The sequence below is a fragment of the Salvelinus namaycush genome, unplaced genomic scaffold, assembly GCF_016432855.1.
Source record: "Salvelinus namaycush isolate Seneca unplaced genomic scaffold, SaNama_1.0 Scaffold3140, whole genome shotgun sequence".
Classification (NCBI taxonomy): Eukaryota; Metazoa; Chordata; class Actinopteri; order Salmoniformes; family Salmonidae; genus Salvelinus; species Salvelinus namaycush.
This window is the reverse complement of record NW_024060054.1, coordinates 6007-28527: the sequence shown is the minus strand read 5'-3', so window position 1 is coordinate 28527 and position 22521 is coordinate 6007. Positions and strand designations below refer to the sequence as shown.

The 22521-nt window shown below is 42.8% G+C and overlaps 1 protein-coding gene across 1 annotated transcript; it reads right to left on the bottom strand.

The window, feature by feature from the left end:
• Positions 1-2015: 2015 nt before the first annotated feature.
• LOC120039965 (NF-kappa-B essential modulator-like) lies at positions 2016-22519 on the bottom strand (the record flags this gene model as incomplete). Its single annotated transcript, XM_038985282.1, has 8 exons — positions 22262-22519; positions 13625-13758; positions 13128-13468; positions 12596-12661; positions 3455-3640; positions 2540-2598; positions 2406-2453; positions 2016-2309 (listed from the first exon to the last, which is right to left on the bottom strand). Coding segments are annotated over exons 2-8 (1124 nt in total), but the record flags the coding sequence as incomplete, so codon positions are not given.
• Between the last annotated feature and the right edge of the window lie 2 nt (positions 22520-22521).

Sequence of the window (22521 nt, the reverse complement as noted above, 5' to 3'; positions counted from 1 at the left end):
AGAGAGAGAGAGAGAGAGAGAGAGAGAGAGAGAGAGATGTTAGACAGACACAGAGAGAGAGAGAGCTGTTAGACACACACAGAGAGAGAGAGAGAGCTGTTAGACACACACAGAGAGAGAGAGAGAGCTGTTAGACACACAGAGAGAGAGCTGTTAGACACACAGAGAGAGAGAGAGAGCTGTTAGACAGACACACAGAGAGAGAGCTGTTAGACAGACACAGAGAGAGAGAGAGAGCTGTTGGTCAGCGCATGCTCTGAGTACACGTCCTGGTAATCTGTCTGGCCCAGCGGCCTTGTGAATATTGACCTGTTTAAAGGTCTTACTCACATCGGATACGAAGAGCATGATCCCACAGTCGTCCTGAACAGCTGATGCTCTCATGCATGCTTCATTGTTGCTTGCCTCAAAGCGAGCATAGAAGTAATTTAGCTCATCTGGTAGGCTCGTGTCACTGGGCAGCTCACGGCTGGGCTTCACTTTGTAGTCTGTAATAGTTTGCAAGCCCTGCCACATCTGACGAGTGTCGGAAACGGTGAAATACGATTCAATCTTAGTCCTGTATTGATGCTTTTCCTGTTTGGTGGTTCGTCGGAGGGCGTAGTGAGATTTCTTATAAGCGTCCGGATTAGTTTCCTTCTCCTTGAAAGCTGCAGCTCTACCCTTTAGCTCAGTGCGGCTGTTGTCTTTAATCCATGGCTTCTGGTTGGGGTATGTACGTACAGTCACTGGGGGGACGTCGTCATTGATGCACTTATTGATGAGGTGTACTCCTCAATGCCATCGGATGAATCCCGGAACATATTCCAGCCTTTACTAGCAAAACAGTCCTGTAGCGTAGCATCTGCGTCATCTGACCACTTCTGTATTGAGCGAGTCACTGGTACTTCCTGCTTTAGTTTTTGCTTGTAAGCAGGAATCAGGAGGATAGAATTATGGTCAGATTTGCCAAATGGAGGACGAGGGAGAGATTTGTACGCGTCGTCTCTGTGTGTGGAGTAAAGGTGGTCCAACATGGTTGCACATTTAACATGCTGATAGAAATTAGGCAAAACTGATTTAAGCTTCCCTGCATTCAAGTCCCCGGCCACTAGGAGCGCCGCCTCTGGATGAGCGTTTTCCTGTTTGCTTATGGCCGTATACAGCTCATTGAGTGTGGTCTTAGTGGCAGCATCGGTTTGTGGTGGTAAATAAGACAGCTATGAAGGCTTTTGACGAAGGCCGTGAGGCCGATACGTAAAGCTTATTAAAGATCAGTGATACTATCAGAGCAGTGTGTGGTTTCCTTTTTCCTTCGTCTTGTTCAACTGTTACCATGGCACCTACAAAAAAGATTGCTCAGATGTGCGAGTGCCTTTTGAATTTTGAAATAAGACAGCTATGAAAAATATAGATGAAACCTCTCTTGGTAAATAGTGTGGTCTACAGCTTATCATACTCTACCTCAGGTGAGTAAAACCTTGAGACATTCTTAATATTAGATTTTGTGCACCAGCTGTTATTGACAAACAGACACAGACCACCACCCCTCGTCGTACCAGAGGCAGCTGTATGTTATCCGTGTCGTCATTCAGCCACAACTCAGTGAAACATAAGATATTACAGTTTTTAATGTCCCGTTGGTAGGAGAGTCTCGAACGGAGCTCATCCAGTTTATTCTCCAATGATTGCACGGCCAATAGAATGGATGGTAGAGGCAGGTTACACACTCGCTTACGAATTCTCACAAGGCACCCGGACCTGCGTTCCCTCTCTTCTTCATGCGAATGACAGGGATTTGGGCCTGGTCCGGTATCAGCGGTAAATCCTTCACGTCCGACTCGTTAAAGAAATATAACCTTCATCCAGTTTGAGGTGAGTAATCGTTGTCCTGAAGCTCTTTTCGGTCATAAGAGACGGTGGCAGAAACATTATGTACAAGATAAGTTTAAAAAAATAAGTTACAAACAATGTGACAAAAACAAACAGAATAGCAGAGTTGGTTAGGAGCATGTAAAACGGCAGCCATCCCCCACTGGGCGCCATTCTCCTCCGGCGCCATTTGTGGCGAGTCCGGTGTGTGTGTTGTGAGTGTTTGTGGATAGGGCGGTGTGTGTGTTGTGAGTGTTTGTGGATAGGGCGGTGTGTGTGTAGTGAGTGTAGTGTGTGTGTGTGTGTGTGTACCAGGGCACAGTGTAGTGTAGTGTGTGTGTGTGTGTGTGTGTACCTGGGCACAGTCCTTGTCCTTCTGTTTAAGCAGTACTTCAGTTCTGTCTCTCTGAGCTGAAGTCTTCTGGAGGGAATCTAACTTCTCCTGCAGCTCTCTGTACCTACACACACACACACACACACACACACACACACACACACACACACATGTATTTAGTATTACAAGGCAAAATAGAGAGACACTAGACAGTTCTTACCTGCACTGTGTGGCTTGCAGCTGCTCTGTGAGTTTGGCCAGGTGGGAGCTGAGGAAACAGGAGGCAGAAACATCAGCGCACACACACACAAAGACACACACGTTGCAGGAAGTGATGAGGAAATGATGTCATACCTGTCAGATGGGGGCGATGCATCGGAATGCTGAACCGTTTCCTCGGTAACACCACAGCTCTAAGGAACACAAGCATGCCTTTACCTTCCATTTTAATATTTTTGATACACATTTTAGTCCATCATTTCATTTAGTGGTATCCGGCGGTTACGTGTCTGAGCGGCAACAGAGGGCTCAGGAGAGGCGAAGGGTGAGACGTCGCTCCGCCAAAACACACTGCGTCTTATCACACTGCTCCGCCAAAACACACTGCTCCGCCAAAACACACTGCGTCTTATCACACTGCTCTGCCAAAACACACTGCGTCTTATCACACTGCTCCGCCAAAACACACTGCGTCTTATCACACTGCTCTGCCAAAACACACTGCGTCTTATCACACTGCTCTGCCAAAACACACTGCGTCTTATCACACTGCTCCGCCAAAACACACTGCGTCTTATCACACTGCTCCGCCAAAACACACTGCGTCTTATCACACTGCTCCGCCAAAACACACTGCGTCTTATCACACTGCTCTGCCAAAACACACTGCGTCTTATCACACTGCTCTGCCAAAACACACTGCGTCTTATCACACTGCTCTGCCAAAACACACTGCGTCTTATCACACTGCTCCGCCAAAACACAGACGACCCCGCCCTCCCCACAGACGACCCCGCCCTCCCCCCGACTCGGACAATGCTGGGCCAATTGTGAACGTCCCTTGGGATCTCCCGGTCACAACCTGGAATCGAACCAGGTTGTAGTGGCGTCCCTCTGCACTCGGGAGGACCAACCTTCTATTGTTGATTTTTACACAGAATGACCCTCACACACCCACCCACACCCTCACACACCCACCCACACCCACACACCACACACCACACACCACACACACACACACACACACACACACACACACACACACTCTACCTGCGCCTGAACCAGCTTGGATCCGAGTTGCTCAACTGAGCGACGAAGGCAGTCTCTCTCCCGCTTTCCCTCCTCCCCCTCTTTCTCCAGCTCTTCATTCCTCCTCCTCAGATCTCTCATCCCTTCCTCCAACTTCTCTTTGTGGCTCTTCAGCAGCTGGAGAAACCCGTTCCCTCCTTCTGAGGGCTATAGAGAGAGAGAAAGAGCAGGAAGGGGATAGAGACAGTAGATTCGATAGAAGCTTTGCGGACCAAAACAGAACACCAACTACAGTACACATCATCCACTCACATTACAGTAACTAGTGTAGTTTAACTGCAGTACACTACCTACACTACACACACTACCTACACTACACACACTACACTACCTACACTCAATACACACACTATCTACACTCAGTACACACACTACCTACACTCAGTACACACACTACCTACACTCAGTACACACCCTACCTACACTCAGTACACACCCTACCTACACTCAGTACACACACTACCTACACTCAGTACACACACTACCTACACTCAGTACACACACTACCTACACTCAGTACACACACTACCTACACTCAGTACACACACTACCTACACTCAGTACACACCCTACCTACACTCAGTACACACACTACCTACACTCAGTACACACCCTACCTACACTCAGTACACACACTACCTACACTCAGTACACACACTACCTACACTCAGTACACTACCTACACTCAGTACACTACCTACACTCAGTACACTACCTACACTCAGTACACAGTACACTACCTACACTCAGTACACAGTACACTACCTACACTCAGTACACTACCTACACTCAGTACACAGTACACTACCTACACTCAGTACACAGTACACTACCTACACTCAGTACACTACCTACACTCAGTACACAGTACACTATCTACACTCACTACACTACCTACACTCAGTACACAGTACACTATCTACACTCAGTACACAGTACACTATCTACACTCAGTACACAGTACACTATCTACACTCAGTACACTACCTACACTCAGTACACAGTACACTACCTACACTCAGTACACTACCTCCACTCAGTACACTACCTACACTCAGTACACAGTACACTACCTACACTCAGTACACAGTACACTACCTACACTCAGTACACAGTACACTACCTACACTCAGTACACAGTACACTACCTACACTCAGTACACAGTACACTACCTACACTCAGTACACAGTACACTACCTACACTCAGTACACACACTACCTACACTCAGTACACACACTACCTACACTCAGTACACACACTACCTACACACACTACCTACACTCAGTACACACACTACCTACACTCAGTACACACACTATCTACACTCAGTACACACACTATCTACACTCAGTACACACACTATCTACACTCAGTACCTACACTCAGTACCTACACTCAGTACCTACACTCAGTACCTACACTCAGTACCTACACTCAGTACACACACTATCTACACTCAGTACACACACTATCTACACTCAGTACACACACACTATCTACACTCAGTACACACACACTATCTACACTCAGTACACACACTATCTACACTCAGTACACACACTATCTACACTCAGTACACACACTATCTACACTCAGTACACACACTATCTACACTCAGTACACACACTATCTACACTCAGTACACACACTATCTACACTCAGTACACACACTATCTACACTCAGTACACACACTATCTACACTCAGTACACACACTATCTACACTCAGTACACACATTATCTACACTCAGTACACACATTATCTACACTCAGTACACACACTATCTACACTCAGTACACTACCTACACTACACACACTACCTACACTCAGTACACTACCTACACTCAGTACACAGTACACTATCTACACTCAGTACACTACCTACACTCAGTACACAGTACACTATCTACACTCAGTACTAAGTACACAGTACACTATCTACACTCAGTACTCAGTACACTATCTACACTCAGTACTCAGTACACACACTACCTACACTCAGTACACACACTATCTACACTCAGTACACACACTACCTACACTCAGTACACACACTACCTACACTCAGTACACACACTACCTACACTCAGTACACACACTACCTACACTCAGTACACACACTATCTACACTCAGTACACACACTATCTACACTCAGTACACACACTACCTACACTCAGTACACACACTACCTACACTCAGTACACACACTACCTACACTCAGTACACACACTACCTACACTCAGTACACACACTACCTACACTCAGTACACACACTACCTACACTCAGTACACTACCTACACTCAGTACACTACCTACACTCAGTACACACACTACCTACACTCAGTACACACACTACCTACACTCAGTACACACACTACCTACACTCAGTACACACACTACCTACACTCAGTACACAGTACACTATCTACACTCAGTACACAGTACACTATCTACACTCAGTACACAGTACACTATCTACACTCAGTACACAGTACACTATCTACACTCAGTACACAGTACACTATCTACACTCAGTACACTACCTACACTCAGTACACTACCTACACTCAGTACACAGTACACTATCTACACTCAGTACTCAGTACACACACTATCTACACTCAGTACACACACTACCTACACTCAGTACACACACTACCTACACTCAGTACACACACTACCTACACTCAGTACACACACTACCTACACTCAGTACACACACTACCTACACTCAGTACACACACTACCTACACTCAGTACACACACTACCTACACTCAGTACACACACTACCTACACTCAGTACACACACTACCTACACTCAGTACACACACTACCTACACTCAGTACACACACTACCTACACTCAGTACACACACTACCTACACTCAGTACACACACTACCTACACTCAGTACACACACTATCTACACTCAGTACACACACTATCTACACTCAGTACACACACTATCTACACTCAGTACACACACTATCTACACTCAGTACACACACTATCTACACTCAGTACACACACTATCTACACTCAGTACACACACTATCTACACTCAGTACACTACCTACACTCAGTACACACACTACCTACACTCAGTACACACACTATCTACACTCAGTACACTACCTACACTCAATACACACACTACCTACACTCAATACACACACTACCTACACTCAGTACACACACTATCTACACTCAGTACACACACTATCTACACTCAGTACACACACTATCTACACTCAGTACACACACTATCTACACTCAGTACACACACTACCTACACTCAGTACACACACTATCTACACTCAGTACACACACTATCTACACTCAGTACACTACCTACACTCAATACACACACTACCTACACTCAATACACACACTATCTACACTCAGTACACACACTATCTACACTCAGTACACACACTATCTACACTCAGTACACACACTACCTACACTCAATACACACACTACCTACACTCAATACACACACTATCTACACTCAGTACACACACTATCTACACTCAGTACACACACTATCTACACTCAGTACACACACTATCTACACTCAGTACACACACTATCTACACTCAGTACACACACTACCTACACTCAGTACACACACTACCTACACTCAGTACACACACTACCTACACTCAGTACACACACTACCTACACTCAGTACACACACTACCTACACTCAGTACACACACTACCTACACTCAGTACACACACTACCTACACTCAGTACACACACTACCTACACTCAGTACACACACTACCTACACTCAGTACACACACTACCTACACTCAGTACACACACTACCTACACTCAGTACACACACTACCTACACTCAGTACACACACTACCTACACTCAGTACACACACTACCTACACTCAGTACACACACTACCTACACTCAGTACACACACTACCTACACTCAGTACACACACTACCTACACTCAGTACACACACTACCTACACTCAGTACACACACTACCTACACTCAGTACACACACTACCTACACTCAGTACACACACTACCTACACTCAGTACACACACTACCTACACTCAGTACACACACTACCTACACTCAGTACACACACTACCTACACTCAGTACACACACTACCTACACTCAGTACACACACTACCTACACTCAGTACACACACTACCTACACTCAGTACACACACTACCTACACTCAGTACACACACTACCTACACTCAGTACACACACTATCTACACTCAGTACACACACTACCTACACTCAGTACACACACTACCTACACTCAGTACACACACTACCTACACTCAGTACACACACTACCTACACTCAGTACACACACTACCTACACTCAGTACACACACTACCTACACTCAGTACACACACTATCTACACTCAGTACACACACTATCTACACTCAGTACACTACCTACACTACACACACTACCTACACTCAATACACTATCTACACTCAGTACACACACTATCTACACTCAGTACACACACTATCTACACTCAGTACACACACTATCTACACTCAGTACACACACTATCTACACTCAGTACACACACTACCTACACTCAGTACACACACTACCTACACTCAGTACACACACTATCTACACTCAGTACACACACTATCTACACTCAGTACACACACTATCTACACTATCTACACTCAGTACACACACTACCTACACTCAGTACACACACTACCTACACTCAGTACACACACTATCTACACTCAGTACACACACTATCTACACTCAGTACACACACTATCTACACTCAGTACACTACCTACACTCAGTACACACACTACCTACACTCAGTACACACACTATCTACACTCAGTACACACACTATCTACACTCAGTACACACACTATCTACACTCAGTACACACACTATCTACACTCAGTACACACACTATCTACACTCAGTACACACACTATCTACACTCAGTACACACACTATCTACACTCAGTACACACACTACCTACACTCAGTACACACACTACCTACACTCAGTACACACACTACCTACACTCAGTACACACACTACCTACACTCAGTACACACACTACCTCCACCATGTATATCTCACTAGGTCAGGATATTAAACCTCCTCCATGTATATCTCACTAGGTCAGGATATTAAACCTCCTCCATGTATATCTCACTAGGTCAGGATATTAAACCTCCTCCATGTATATCTCACTAGGTCAGGATATTAAACCTCCTCCATGTATATCTCACTAGGTCAGGATATTAAACCTCCTCCATGTATATCTCACTAGGTCAGGATATTAAACCTCCTCCACGTATATCTCACTAGGTCAGGGTATTAAACCTCCTCCATGTATATCTCACTAGGTCAGGGTATTAAACCTCCTCCATGTATATCTCACTAGGTCAGGATATTAAACCTCCCCCATGTATATCTCACTAGGTCAGGATATTAAACCTCCTCCACGTATATCTCACTAGGTCAGGGTATTAAACCTCCTCCATGTATATCTCACTAGGTCAGGATATTAAACCTCCTCCATGTATATCTCACTAGGTCAGGATATTAAACCTCCTCCATGTATATCTCACTAGGTCAGGGTATTAAACCTCCTCCATGTATATCTCACTAGGTCAGGATATTAAACCACCTCCATGTATATCTCACTAGGTCAGGATATTAAACCTCCTCCATGTATATCTCACTAGGTCAGGATATTAAACCTCCTCCATGTATATCTCACTAGGTCAGGGTATTAAATCTCCTCCATGTATATCTCTCTAGGTCAGGATATTAAACCTCCTCCATGTATATCTCACTAGGTCAGGATATTAAACCTCCACCATGTATATCTCACTAGGTCAGGATATTAAACCTCCTCCATGTATATCTCACTAGGTCAGGATATTAAACCTCCATGTATATCTCACTAGGTCAGGGTATTAAATCTCCTCCATGTATATCTCACTAGGTCAGGATATTAAACCTCCGCCATGTACATCTCACTAGGTCAGGATATTAAACCTCCTCCATGTGTATCTCACTAGGTCAGGATATTAAACCTCCTCCATGTATATCTCACTAGGTCAGGATATTAAACCTCCATGTATATCTCACTAGGTCAGGATATTAAACCTCCTCCATGTATATCTCACTAGGTCAGGATATTAAACCTCCTCCGTGTATATCTCACTAGGTCAGGGTATTAAACCTCCTCCATGTATATCTCACTAGGTCAGGATATTAAACCTCCATGTATACCTCACTAGGTCAGGATATTAAACCTCCTCCATGTATATCTCACTAGGTCAGGATATTAAACCTCCACGTATATCTCACTAGGTCAGGATATTAAACCTCCTCCATGTATATCTCACTAGGTCAGGATATTAAACCTCCATGTATATCTCACTAGGTCAGGATATTAAACCTCCTCCATGTATATCTCACTAGGTCAGTATATTAAACCTCCTCCATGTATATCTCACTAGGTCAGGATATTAAACCTCCTCCATGTATATCTCACTAGGTCAGGATATTAAACCTCCCCCATGTATATCTCACTAGGTCAGGATATTAAACCTCCTACATGTATATCTCACTAGGTCAGGATATTAAACCTCCATGTATATCTCACTAGGTCAGGATATTAAACCTCCTCCATGTATATCTCACTAGGTCAGGATATTAAACCTCCTCCATGTATATCTCACTAGGTTAGGGTATTAAACCTCCACCATGTATATCTCACTATGTCAGGATATTAAACCTCCTCCATGTATATCTCACTAGGTTAGGGTATTAAACCTCCACCATGTATATCTCACTAGGTCAGGATATTAAACCTCCTCCATGTATATCTCACCAGGTCAGGATATTAAACCTCCTCCATGTATATCTCACTAGGTCAGGATATTAAACCTCCTCCATGTATATCTCACTAGGTCAGGATATTAAACCTCCTCCATGTATATCTCACTAGGTCAGGATATTAAACCTCCTCCATGTATATCTCACTAGGTCAGGATATTAAACCTCCATGTATATCTCACTAGGTCAGGATTTTAAACCTCCATGTATATCTCACTAGGTCAGGATATTAAACCTCCTCCATGTATATCTCACTAGGTCAGGATATTAAACCTCCTCCATGTATATCTCACTAGGTCAGGATATTAAACCTCCTACATGTATATCTCACTAGGTCAGGATATTAAACCTCCTACATGTATATCTCACTAGGTCAGGATATTAAACCTCCTACATGTATATCTCACTAGGTCAGGATATTAAACCTCCTCCATGTATATCTCACTAGGTCAGGATATTAAACCTCCTCCATGTATATCTCACTAGGTCAGGATATTAAACCTCCTCTATGTATATCTCACTAGGTCAGGATATTAAACCTCCTCCATGTATATCTCACTAGGTCAGGATATTAAACCTCCTCCATGTATATCTCACTGGTTCAGGATATTAAACCTCCTCCATGTATATCTCACTAGGTCAGGATATTAAACCTCCTCCATGTATATCTCACTAGGTCAGGATATTAAACCTCCTCCATGTATATCTCACTAGGTCCGGATATTAAACCTCCTCCACATATATCTCACTAGGTCAGGGTATTAAACCTCCTCCATGTATATCTCACTAGGTCGGGATATTAAACCTCCTCCATGTATATCTCACTAGGTCAGGATATTAAACCTCCTCCATGTATATCTCACTAGGTCAGGGTATTAAACCTCCTCCATGTATATCTCACTAGGTCAGGATATTAAACCTCCTCCATGTATATCTCACTAGGTCAGGATGTTAAACCTCTATGTATATCTCACTAGGTCAGGATATTAAACCTCCTCCATGTATATCTCACTAGGTCAGGATATTAAACCTCCATGTATATCTCACTAGGTCAGGTTATTAAAACATCCTCCGTGTATATCTCACTAGGTCAGGATATTAAACCTCCTCCATGTATATCTCACTGGTTCAGGATATTAAACCTCCTCCATGTATATCTCACTAGGTCAGGATATTAAACCTCCTCCATGTATATCTCACTAGGTCAGGATATTAAACCTCCTCCATGTATATCTCACTAGGTCAGGATATTAAACCTCCTCCATGTATATCTCACTAGGTCAGGGTATTAAACCTCCTCCATGTATATCTCACTAGGTCAGGATATTAAACCTCCTCCATGTATATCTCACTAGGTCAGGATATTAAACCTCCTCCATGTATATCTCACTAGGTCAGGATATTAAACCTCCTCCATGTATATCTCACTAGGTCAGGGTATTAAACCTCCTCCATGTATATCTCACTAGGTCAGGGTATTAAACCTCCTCCATGTATATCTCACTAGGTCAGGATATTAAACCTCCTCCATGTATATCTCACTAGGTCAGGGTATTAAACCTCCTCCATGTATATCTCACTAGGTCAGGGTATTAAACCTCCTCCATGTATATCTCACTAGGTCAGGATATTAAACCTCCTCCATGTATATCTCACTAGGTCAGGATATTAAACCTCCTCCATGTATATCTCACTAGGTCAGGGTATTAAACCTCCTCCATGTATATCTCACTAGGTCAGGGTATTAAACCTCCTCCATGTATATCTCACTAGGTCAGGATATTAAACCTCCTCCATGTATATCTCACTAGGTCAGGATATTAAACCTCCTCCATGTATATCTCACTAGGTCAGGATATTAAACCTCCTCCATGTATATCTCACTAGGTCAGGGTATTAAACCTCCATGTATATCTCACTAGGTCAGGATATTAAACCTCCTCCATGTATATCTCACTAGGTCAGGATATTAAACCTCCTCCATGTATATCTCACTAGGTCAGGATATTAAACCTCCTCCATGTATATCTCACTAGGTCAGGATATTAAACCTCCTCCATGTATATCTCACTAGGTCAGGATATTAAGCCTCCACCATGACTACTAATGGCCTCTGCTCTCTTCTTTTCCATCCATCTCTCTGTCACCATGACTACTAATGGCCTTTAACACACACCTCCCTTTCTCCCTCAGGTTCTTACCAAGCTGTGGAGCATCATCTGCTCATTCTCCTCTGCTCCCTTCTTCTCCATCCCTCTCTCTGTCACCTGTCAACCAGGAAATACAGCATAATGTGTGGATGGATAATTCTCTCCTACCTCTTTTATCCATCCATTAGTAGTCTTTTTTTTTTTAAGGACTCAGGGTAAACTTGAGGGTTAAGCTGATGCATTCTGGAAAATGTTGTATTTTCCCCATATTGAACAACATGTAAAAGTGACTAATGAAATATAATAACTTAGAATATTCACATTTGTTTTCCTTGATCATTCATTTAAAGAGTTTGTCCTGAAAATGAAGTGTTTCAACAATACTTTATATGCATGTATATAACGACATGTCTGATGTTTTATAGATGTATAGACTATAGAAGAGGAGACATTTGAATATTACTGATTTCAATTCTATTTCCTTCCATTCAAATAGCAATTCTGTATCCTGTTTACTACTTAAATTCAACATCAAGAATTGATTAGGTATTCTGAATCCAACCATTCCTCCCTCCGTACTGACCAGTGAGGTTGCCATGGTTCCGTTGGTCTCTGAACTCTTCTCCTGCTCCCCTCCTCTCCCAGGACCCCCATTGGAGCTGCAGTTGGTGGAGTTGGGGCAGGAGTCCTGGCTGAAACTGGGGCCGTTGACCAGCAGGCCTTGGCTAGCTCCAGGGTTGGAGGGGCTCGAGGGGCTGGCCAGGCTGGTAAGGCTGTGGTTCTCCCTGGCCAGTCTCTCCACTAGCGCCCGGGCCTCCTGGAAACGACAGCTGAGGAACTCCCTCTCTTCTCTAGACCTCCGCTGCCATTCCTCCATCTCCTCACAGCGCTCACGCAGGGCCTGGTTGCTGCGCTGCAACGCTTCTACACACACACACACACACACACACACACATATACATACACACACACAATCTGTGCCTCATTGTGGATCAAAGAGAGTATTCCAGTCGGGGGGTGTGTGTGTGTGTGTGTGTGTGTGTGTGTGTGTGTGTGTGTGAGAGAGAGAGAGAGACATACCTCGGAGCTGCTGGTTGTCTCCCAGTAGTCTGGTCACCACCTCATTGGCTGCCAGCTCGGGTGGAACCCGGAGAGCCCCGCCTCCCTCGTCCCCTGCCATGTCCCAGGTGTCTGTCTGGGGCTGTACCATGCTGCTGAACCATGTTAAAATGATGCATTATACACGTAGACAGACACACATCATCAGCTACTAGTAGTAGGCACATTTGTGAACTACTAAACTTGGAACCAATCAGACCTGCCGTACATACCCCTGGTGATGATGGCAGCCAATGGCCTGCTATTTAGGATGTAAACCACAGCCTCACGTGATAAGAACATTCATGACTCAAAATATACAGGGTCAGTAGCTATGTACAGGCACTGTATAGTGGTGACTATATACAGGGTCAGTACCATATTAACAATGTACAGGGATACTGGAGTGATGGAGGTAGATATGTATAGGGGTAATCATACTATATACAGGGTCAGTACCATATTAACAATGTACAGGGATACTGGAGTGATGGAGGTAGATATGTATAGGGGTAAGGTGACTATATACAGGGTCAGTACCATATTAACAATGTACAGGGATACTGGAGTGATGGAGGTAGATATGTATAGGGGTAAAGGTGACTATATACAGGGTCAGTACCATATTAACAATGTACAGGGATACTGGAGTGATGGAGGTAGATATGTATAGGGGTAAGGTGACTATATACAGGGTCAGTACCATATTAACAATGTACAGGGATACTGGAGTGATGGAGGTAGATATGTATAGGGGTAAGGTGACTATATACAGGGTCAGTACCATATTAACAATGTACAGGGATACTGGAGTGATGGAGGTAGATATGTATAGGGGTAATCATACTATATACAGGGTCTGTACCATATTAACAATGTACAGGGATACTGGAGTGATGGAGGTAGATATGTATAGGGGGAAGGGGACAGGGATACTGGAGTGATGGAGGTAGATATGTATAGGGGTAAGGTGACTATATACAGGGTCAGTACCATATTAACAATGTACAGGGATACTGGAGTGATGGAGGTAGATATGTATAGGGGTAAGGTGACTATATACAGGGTCAGTACCATACTAACAATGTACAGGGATACTGGAGTGATGGAGGTAGATATGTATAGGGGTAAGGTGACTATATACAGGGTCAGTACCATATTAACAATGTACAGGGATACTGGAGTGATGGAGGTAGATATGTATAGGGGTAAGGTGACTATATACAGGGTCAGTACCATATTAACAATGTACAGGGATACTGGAGTGATGGAGGTAGATATGTATAGGGGTAAGGTGACTATATACAGGGTCAGTACCATATTAACAATGTACAGGGATACTGGAGTGATGGAGGTAGATATGTATAGGGGTAAGGTGACTATATACAGGGTCAGTACCATATTAACAATGTACAGGGATACTGGAGTGATGGAGGTAGATATGTATAGGGGTAAGGTGACTATATACAGGGTCAGTACCATATTAACAATGTACAGGGATACTGGAGTGATGGAGGGAGATACAGAGCCTTCGTAAAGTATGCAGACCCCTTTACTTTTTCCACATTTTGTTACGTTACAGCCTTATTCTGACATTGATCAAATAAATCATCCTCATCAGTCTACACACAAAACCCCATAATGACAAAGCCAAAACAGGTTTAAAAAAACAACAACAAAAAAAGTATTTTTGTATACCCTTATTTAACTAGGCTTGTCAGTTAAGAACAAATTCTTATTTACAATGACGGCCTACCAAAAGGCTTCCTGCGGGGACGGGAATTAAACATGAAAAATAAAAATATAGAACAAAACACACGTCACGACAAGAGAGACACCACAACACTCCATAAAGAGAGACCTAAGACACCACAACACTACATAAAGAGAGACCTAAGACACCACAACACTACATACAGAGAGACCTAAGACACCACAACACTACATACAGAGAGACCTAAGACACCACAACACTACATAAAGAGAGACCTAAGACACCACAACACTACATAAAGAGAGACCTAAGACACCACAACACTACATACAGAGAGACCTAAGACAACACAACACTACATAAAGAGAGACCTAAGACACCACAACACTACATACAGAGAGACCTAAGACAACACAACACTACATAAAGAGAGACCTAAGACACCACAACACTCCATAAAGAGAGACCTAAGACACCACAACACTCCATACAGAGAGACCTAAGACACCACAACACTACATAAAGAGAGACCTAAGACACCACAACACTACATAAAGAGAGACCTAAGACACCACAACACTACATACAGAGAGACCTAAGACACCACAACACTACATAAAGAGAGACCTAAGACAACACAACACTACATAAAGAGAGACCTAAGACACCACAACACTACATACAGAGAGACCTAAGACACCACAACACTACATACAGAGAGACCTAAGACACCACAACACTACATAAAGAGAGACCTAAGACACCACAACACTCCATAAAGAGAGACCTAAGACACCACAACACTACATAAAGAGAGACCTAAGACACCACAACACTACATAAAGAGAGACCTAAGACACCACAACACTACATAAAGAGAGACCTAAGACACCACAACACTACATAAAGAGAGACCTAAGACAACACTACATAAAGAGAGACCTAAGACACCACAACACTACATAAAGAGAGACCTAAGACACCACAACACTACATAAAGAGAGACCTAAGACACCACAACACTACATAAAGAGAGACCTAAGACAACACAACACTACATACAGAGAGACCTAAGACACCACAACACTACATAAAGAGAGACCTAAGACACCACAACACTACATAAAGAGAGACCTAAGACACCACAACACTACATAAAGAGAGACCTAAGACACCACAACACTACATAAAGAGAGACCTAAGACACCACAACACTACATAAAGAGAGACCTAAGACACCACAACACTACATAAAGAGAGACCTAAGACACCACAACACTACATAGAGAGAGACCTAAGACAACACAACACTACATAAAGAGAGACCTAAGACAACACAACACTACATACAGAGAGACCTTTACCGAACCTCAACCCCGTATCCGGGATCACCCCCCACCCCCCCCACACTGATTAGCATCGCTAGCATAGCGTCACAATTAAATAGTAGCATCTAAATATCATTAAATCACAAGTCCAAGACACCAAATGAAAGATACAGATCTTGTGAATAAAGCCACCATTTCAGATTTTAAAATGTTTTACAGGGAAGACAAAATATGTAAATCTATTAGCTAACCACGTTAGCAAAAGACACCACTTTCCTAACTCCATCAGTTTCTTACTCCATCAGGTGCTATCACCAATTCGGCCAAATAAAGATATTGATAGCCACTAACCAAGAAAAAACCTCATCAGATGACAGTCTGATAACATATTTATTGTATAGGATAGGTTTTGTTAGAAAAATGTGCATATTTCAGGTATAAATCATAGTTTACAATTGCACCCACCATCACAACTCGACTAGAATAAATACACAGAGCAACGTGTATTACCTAATTACTAATCATAAAACATTTCTTAAAAATACACAACTCACAGCAATGGAAAGACACAGATCTTGTGAATTCAGACAATATTTCAGATGTTCTAAGTGTTTTACAGCGAAAACACAATAAATCGTTATATTAGCATACCACATATGCAAACGTTACCCGACCATTGATTCAAGCCAAAGAGAGCGATATCGTTATCATCGCCAAAATATATTAATTTTTTCACTAACCTTCTCAGAATTCTTCCGATGACACTCCTGTAACATCATATTACAACATACATATAGAGTTTGTTCGAAAATGTGCATATTTAGCCACAAACAACCGTGGTTATACAATGACAATACTAGCAAAACTAGCCTGAAAATGTCGGACGCCATCTTTCACAGTGATCTTGTCTCATGGATAACTATTCATAAACTTGACTAAAAAAATATAAGTTGGACAGCTATCGAAAGACAAATTAGTTCTTAATGCAATCGCTGAATTACATTTCTAAAATTATCCTTACTGTGCAATACAGGGTTCGCCAAGCGAAGCTATACCAAACAAAATGGCGGAATATGCGTTAAAATTTTTCGACAGAACAACGATTTATCATCTTAAATATTTCTTACTATGAGGTGATCTTCCATCAGAATCTTGGGCAATGTATCCTTTCTTGGGTCTAATCATCTTTTGGTCGAAAGATGTCCTCTATCCGTCGAAATGCCCACTAACGTTCGACCGGGACCCCGAAACGTGCCCGGCGCTTCAAAGAGCATCACATAGAAATGCCTCAAAATCGCACTAAACGGATATAAATTGCTATAAAACGGTTTAAATTAACTACCTTATGATGTTTTTAACACCTATAACGAGTAAAAACATGACCGGCGCTATATTACTGGCTAAACCAAGGCTTGGAAAAAGGCCAGTCCGACGTCCTTCTTGCGTTGAGCGCAGGGTCCAAAAGAACGCTACTTCCGGTATTTGGTGATTTATAGAGGCCCTGATTGCGCAATCGACTCCATTCAAATTGTCACCACTTACTGACATCTAGAGGAAGGCGTGGGCAGTGTTTGTATCCTCATAGGATTTACAGGGACTTTAAAACTGATCTGGAACCAGAGGCCAAGATTTCTGAAATCTCACACACTGGGAGGAAAAGTGCTGTAGAATGAGTTCTGTTTCACTCAGAGACATAATTCAAACGGCTATAGAAACTAGAGAGTGTTTTCTATCCAATAATAACAATAATATGCATATTGTACGAGCAAGAATTGAGTACGAGGCAGTTTAATCTGTAGAGCAAATTATGCTAATGCGAAACAGCACCCCCTATAGTGGCAAGAAGCTAAGACACCACAACACTACATAAAGAGAGACCTAAGACAACACTACATAAAGAGAGACCTAAGACACCACAACACTACATACAGAGAGACCTAAGACACCACAACACTACATACAGAGAGACCTAAGACACCACAACACTACATACAGAGAGACCTAAGACACCACAACACTACATAAAGAGAGACCTAAGACACCACAACACTACATAAAGAGAGACCTAAGACACCACAACACTACATAAAGAGAGACCTAAGACACCACAACACTACATAAAGAGAGACCTAAGACACCACAACACTCCATAAAGAGAGACCTAAGACACCACAACACTCCATAAAGAGAGACCTAAGACACCACAACACTACATAAAGAGAGACCTAAGACACCACAACACTCCATAAAGAGAGACCTAAGACACCACAACACTCCATAAAGAGAGACCTAAGACACCACAACACTACATAAAGAGAGACCTAAGACACCACAACACTCCATAAAGAGAGACCTAAGACACCACAACACTCCATAAAGAGAGACCTAAGACACCACAACACTACATAAAGAGAGACCTAAGACACCACAACACTCCATAAAGAGAGACCTAAGACACCACAACACTCCATAAAGAGAGACCTAAGACAACACAGCCCGGCGGCAACACAACTTTTAAAAACCTGTTATCGCTTTGTCATTATGGGGCATTGTGTGTAGATGGGTTAAATGCATTGTTTTCCTCATCAATCAATCACATTCCTATGTGGCCAAGTTACAGTTTACTTTAATCAATGTGAAAATCAGTGTCAAGACCTGAAAATGGTTGTCTAGCAATGATCAACCACCAATTTGACAGAGGTTGAAGAATTCTGAAAAGCATAAGGAAAATGTTGCACAATCCAGGTGTGGAGGGCCCTTCAAAGACCCAGAAAGATTTACAGCTGTAATCCAGGTGTGGAGGGCCCTTCAAAGACACAGAAAGATTTACAGCTGTAATCCAGGTGGAGGGCCCTTCAAAGATCCAGAAAGATTTACAGCTGTAATCCAGGTGTGGAGGGCCCTTCAAAGACCCAGAAAGATTTACAGCTGTAATCCAGGTGTGGAGGGCCCTTCAAAGACCCAGAAAGATTTACAGCTGTAATCCAGGTGTGGAGGGCCCTTCAAAGACCCAGAAAGATTTACAGCTGTAATCCAGGTGGAGGGCCCTTCAAAGACCCAGAAAGATTTAGATGTAATCCAGGTGTGGAGGGCCCTTCAAAGACCCAGAAAGATTTACAGCTGTAATCCAGGTGTGGAGGGCCCTTCAAAGACCCAGAAAGATTTACAGCTGTAATCCAGGTGTGGAGGGCCCTTCAAAGACCCAGAAAGATTTACAGCTGTAATCCAGGTGGAGGGCCCTTCAAAGACCCAGAAAGATTTAGATGTAATCCAGGTGTGGAGGGCCCTTCAAAGACCCAGAAAGATTTACAGCTGTAATCCAGGTGTGGAGGGCCCTTCAAAGACCCAGAAAGATTTACAGCTGTAATCCAGGTGTGGAGGGCCCTTCAAAGACCCAGAAAGATTTACAGCTGTAATCCAGGTGTGGAGGGCCCTTCAAAGACCCAGAAAGATTTACAGCTGTAATCCAGGTGTGGAGGGCCCTTCAAAGACCCAGAAAGATTTACAGCTGTAATCCAGGTGTGGAGGGCCCTTCAAAGACCCAGAAAGATTTACAGCTGTAATCCAGGTGTGGAGGGCCCTTCAAAGACCCAGAAAGATTTACAGCTGTAATCCAGGTGTGGAGGGCCCTTCAAAGACCCAGAAAGATTTAGATGTAATCCAGGTGGAGGGCCCTTCAAAGACCCAGAAAGACTTACAGATGTAATCGCTGCCAAAGGTGCTTCTACACAGTATTGATTCAGGGGTGTGAATACTTATGCAAATTGAATATTTCTATATTTAATTTTCCCCAAAAATTACAAAAATGTCTACAAACATGTTTTCATTATGTGGTATTGTGTCTATTTAATAATTGTTTTTATATTCAGGCTGTAACAAAACAAATGTGGACTATATCAAGGCTATGAATAGTTTCTGAAGGTTTGAGTTTATTTATTTTTACAGGGACAGTGCACATTAATCATCATCCGGCTAATTTTCAACCGCAGTCCCTGTTCTTTATAACTTAGCATAAAATAATTCAGTAACTCTTGAACCGTTCAAGTTAGAGACAGCAAACCACTCAACAGTAACTCTCGAAAAGTTCAAGCTCGAGACAGCAAACCACTCAACAGTAACTCTCGAAAAGTTCAAGCTCGAGACAGCAAACCACTCAACAGTAACTCTCGAAAAGTTCAAGCTCGAGACAGCAAACCACTCAACAGTAACTCTCGAAAAGTTCAAGAAGAGACGCCTGTTCAGGGAGCCTAAATTATTCAGGCTAGCCCGCTTCTTTTTTTTGCCGTTTTAGTAGGACATGCAACCTCATCTCCCCCTCTTACACAATTGATTTCAACGTGATAATTGATATGAGTGATTGACAAAACAGTTTTGCCTCTCTTTTGGAGACCCCCATATCAAAATGCAACACATCCCGCCAAAAAAGTGGCCCACTGTCTTCTGCAGGTTGTCCTCTAACCAGTGACAAAAACAATATCCAGGTTCCATGTGTTTTTTGTTGTTGTGGCAGTTATAACAGCTCATACAACCTGATTCCCCCTCATCCATATCAGTGATTTATTACCAAAACAACAGGGTTTCTGGTGCATGTGCAGTTTATAAGGTGCTCGTAAAAAATAAATAAATAGTATGATTAGTATTGTTGCACATGTACGTTTAGATAGTACCTTTTATGTTTTCAATATATCACAACCTGTTTCTGCATATTGGTTATTGACCTGGACACGTAAAACTGTGTTTTGACATTGGCCTATTTATCAAAACGTCTTGTCAACAGGAAGCAGCGACAACATCATTTTCAACTTACATTTTAGCAATATAAATTGAACTTTCAACATTAAATTTCCAATATTGTACTGAATCAGTTAAAAACTGCTGAATGAGTCCAAAACCATGCTGCGGTTGATTTATTTGGATTATATAACGTTAACAGAAATGACCAAAACGGGCATTGCCCTGCCTACTTTATCTATAGGCAGTCGGTCTGTTCGGCGCTAGCTAGGCTACTTTCACTTCTAGCTCCATCCTGGTTGGTTTTGATACGTACCTAGCTAACCTACTGTATTTTTACCTAGTTAGCTAGTAGGCTAACAGCTAGTAACATTAGCTAATGAAATTTGAAACACGGTTAGTTCGCTTGCCAACTTGTAAGTCATATGAACCAGTACCTGGGCTTGAGGAGACGAGGTCTCCTCTGACGCCCAGCCGTTACGCACCGTATGTAACCTACTTCCAAAAAAAGGTCTACAAATATTTAGTTGTTCTGCGAAACTCCATATTTTGGTGAATACCGAACGTATTTTTTACCTAACGTTTGAATGATCTTGGGCGTCGGGAAACTCGTCTCCTCAAGCCTAGGACTAGGTACTGGTTCACCAGGCATAAAGCCTATAGCTAGGTAAGGTTAGCTAGACAAACATGATGTGGCTAGCTATATGGCTAATTCTGGCTACGTTAGCCATGACAATCACGTCAGCTAGTTAGCACAACAGTGGCAGCTGGCAGCCAACGACATGACTTTAGCTAAATATATATGTAACTAACGTTAGTTGTTTAACTAACATGAAGAAACCTTACCTTTTATCTGTATACGTAGTTAGTTGGCGTTAATCAGGCTGACGTTAGCTAACTAAGCTCTGGGTTGACTGTGGCAGACCAAGCGTATTTCCGCAACTGACACCACTTCTAGATTGTATTTCTATTAAAATCTGATGAAATAATTTCCAGTGATAGTTCTGACATTCTTCTGATGTAGCTAGCTGTCAAAGCGACAGCGCTAAGCTAACTTGCACCAGGAATCCCCCTTTCTATTTCCGCACTGTGGGAGATTTCTTCTT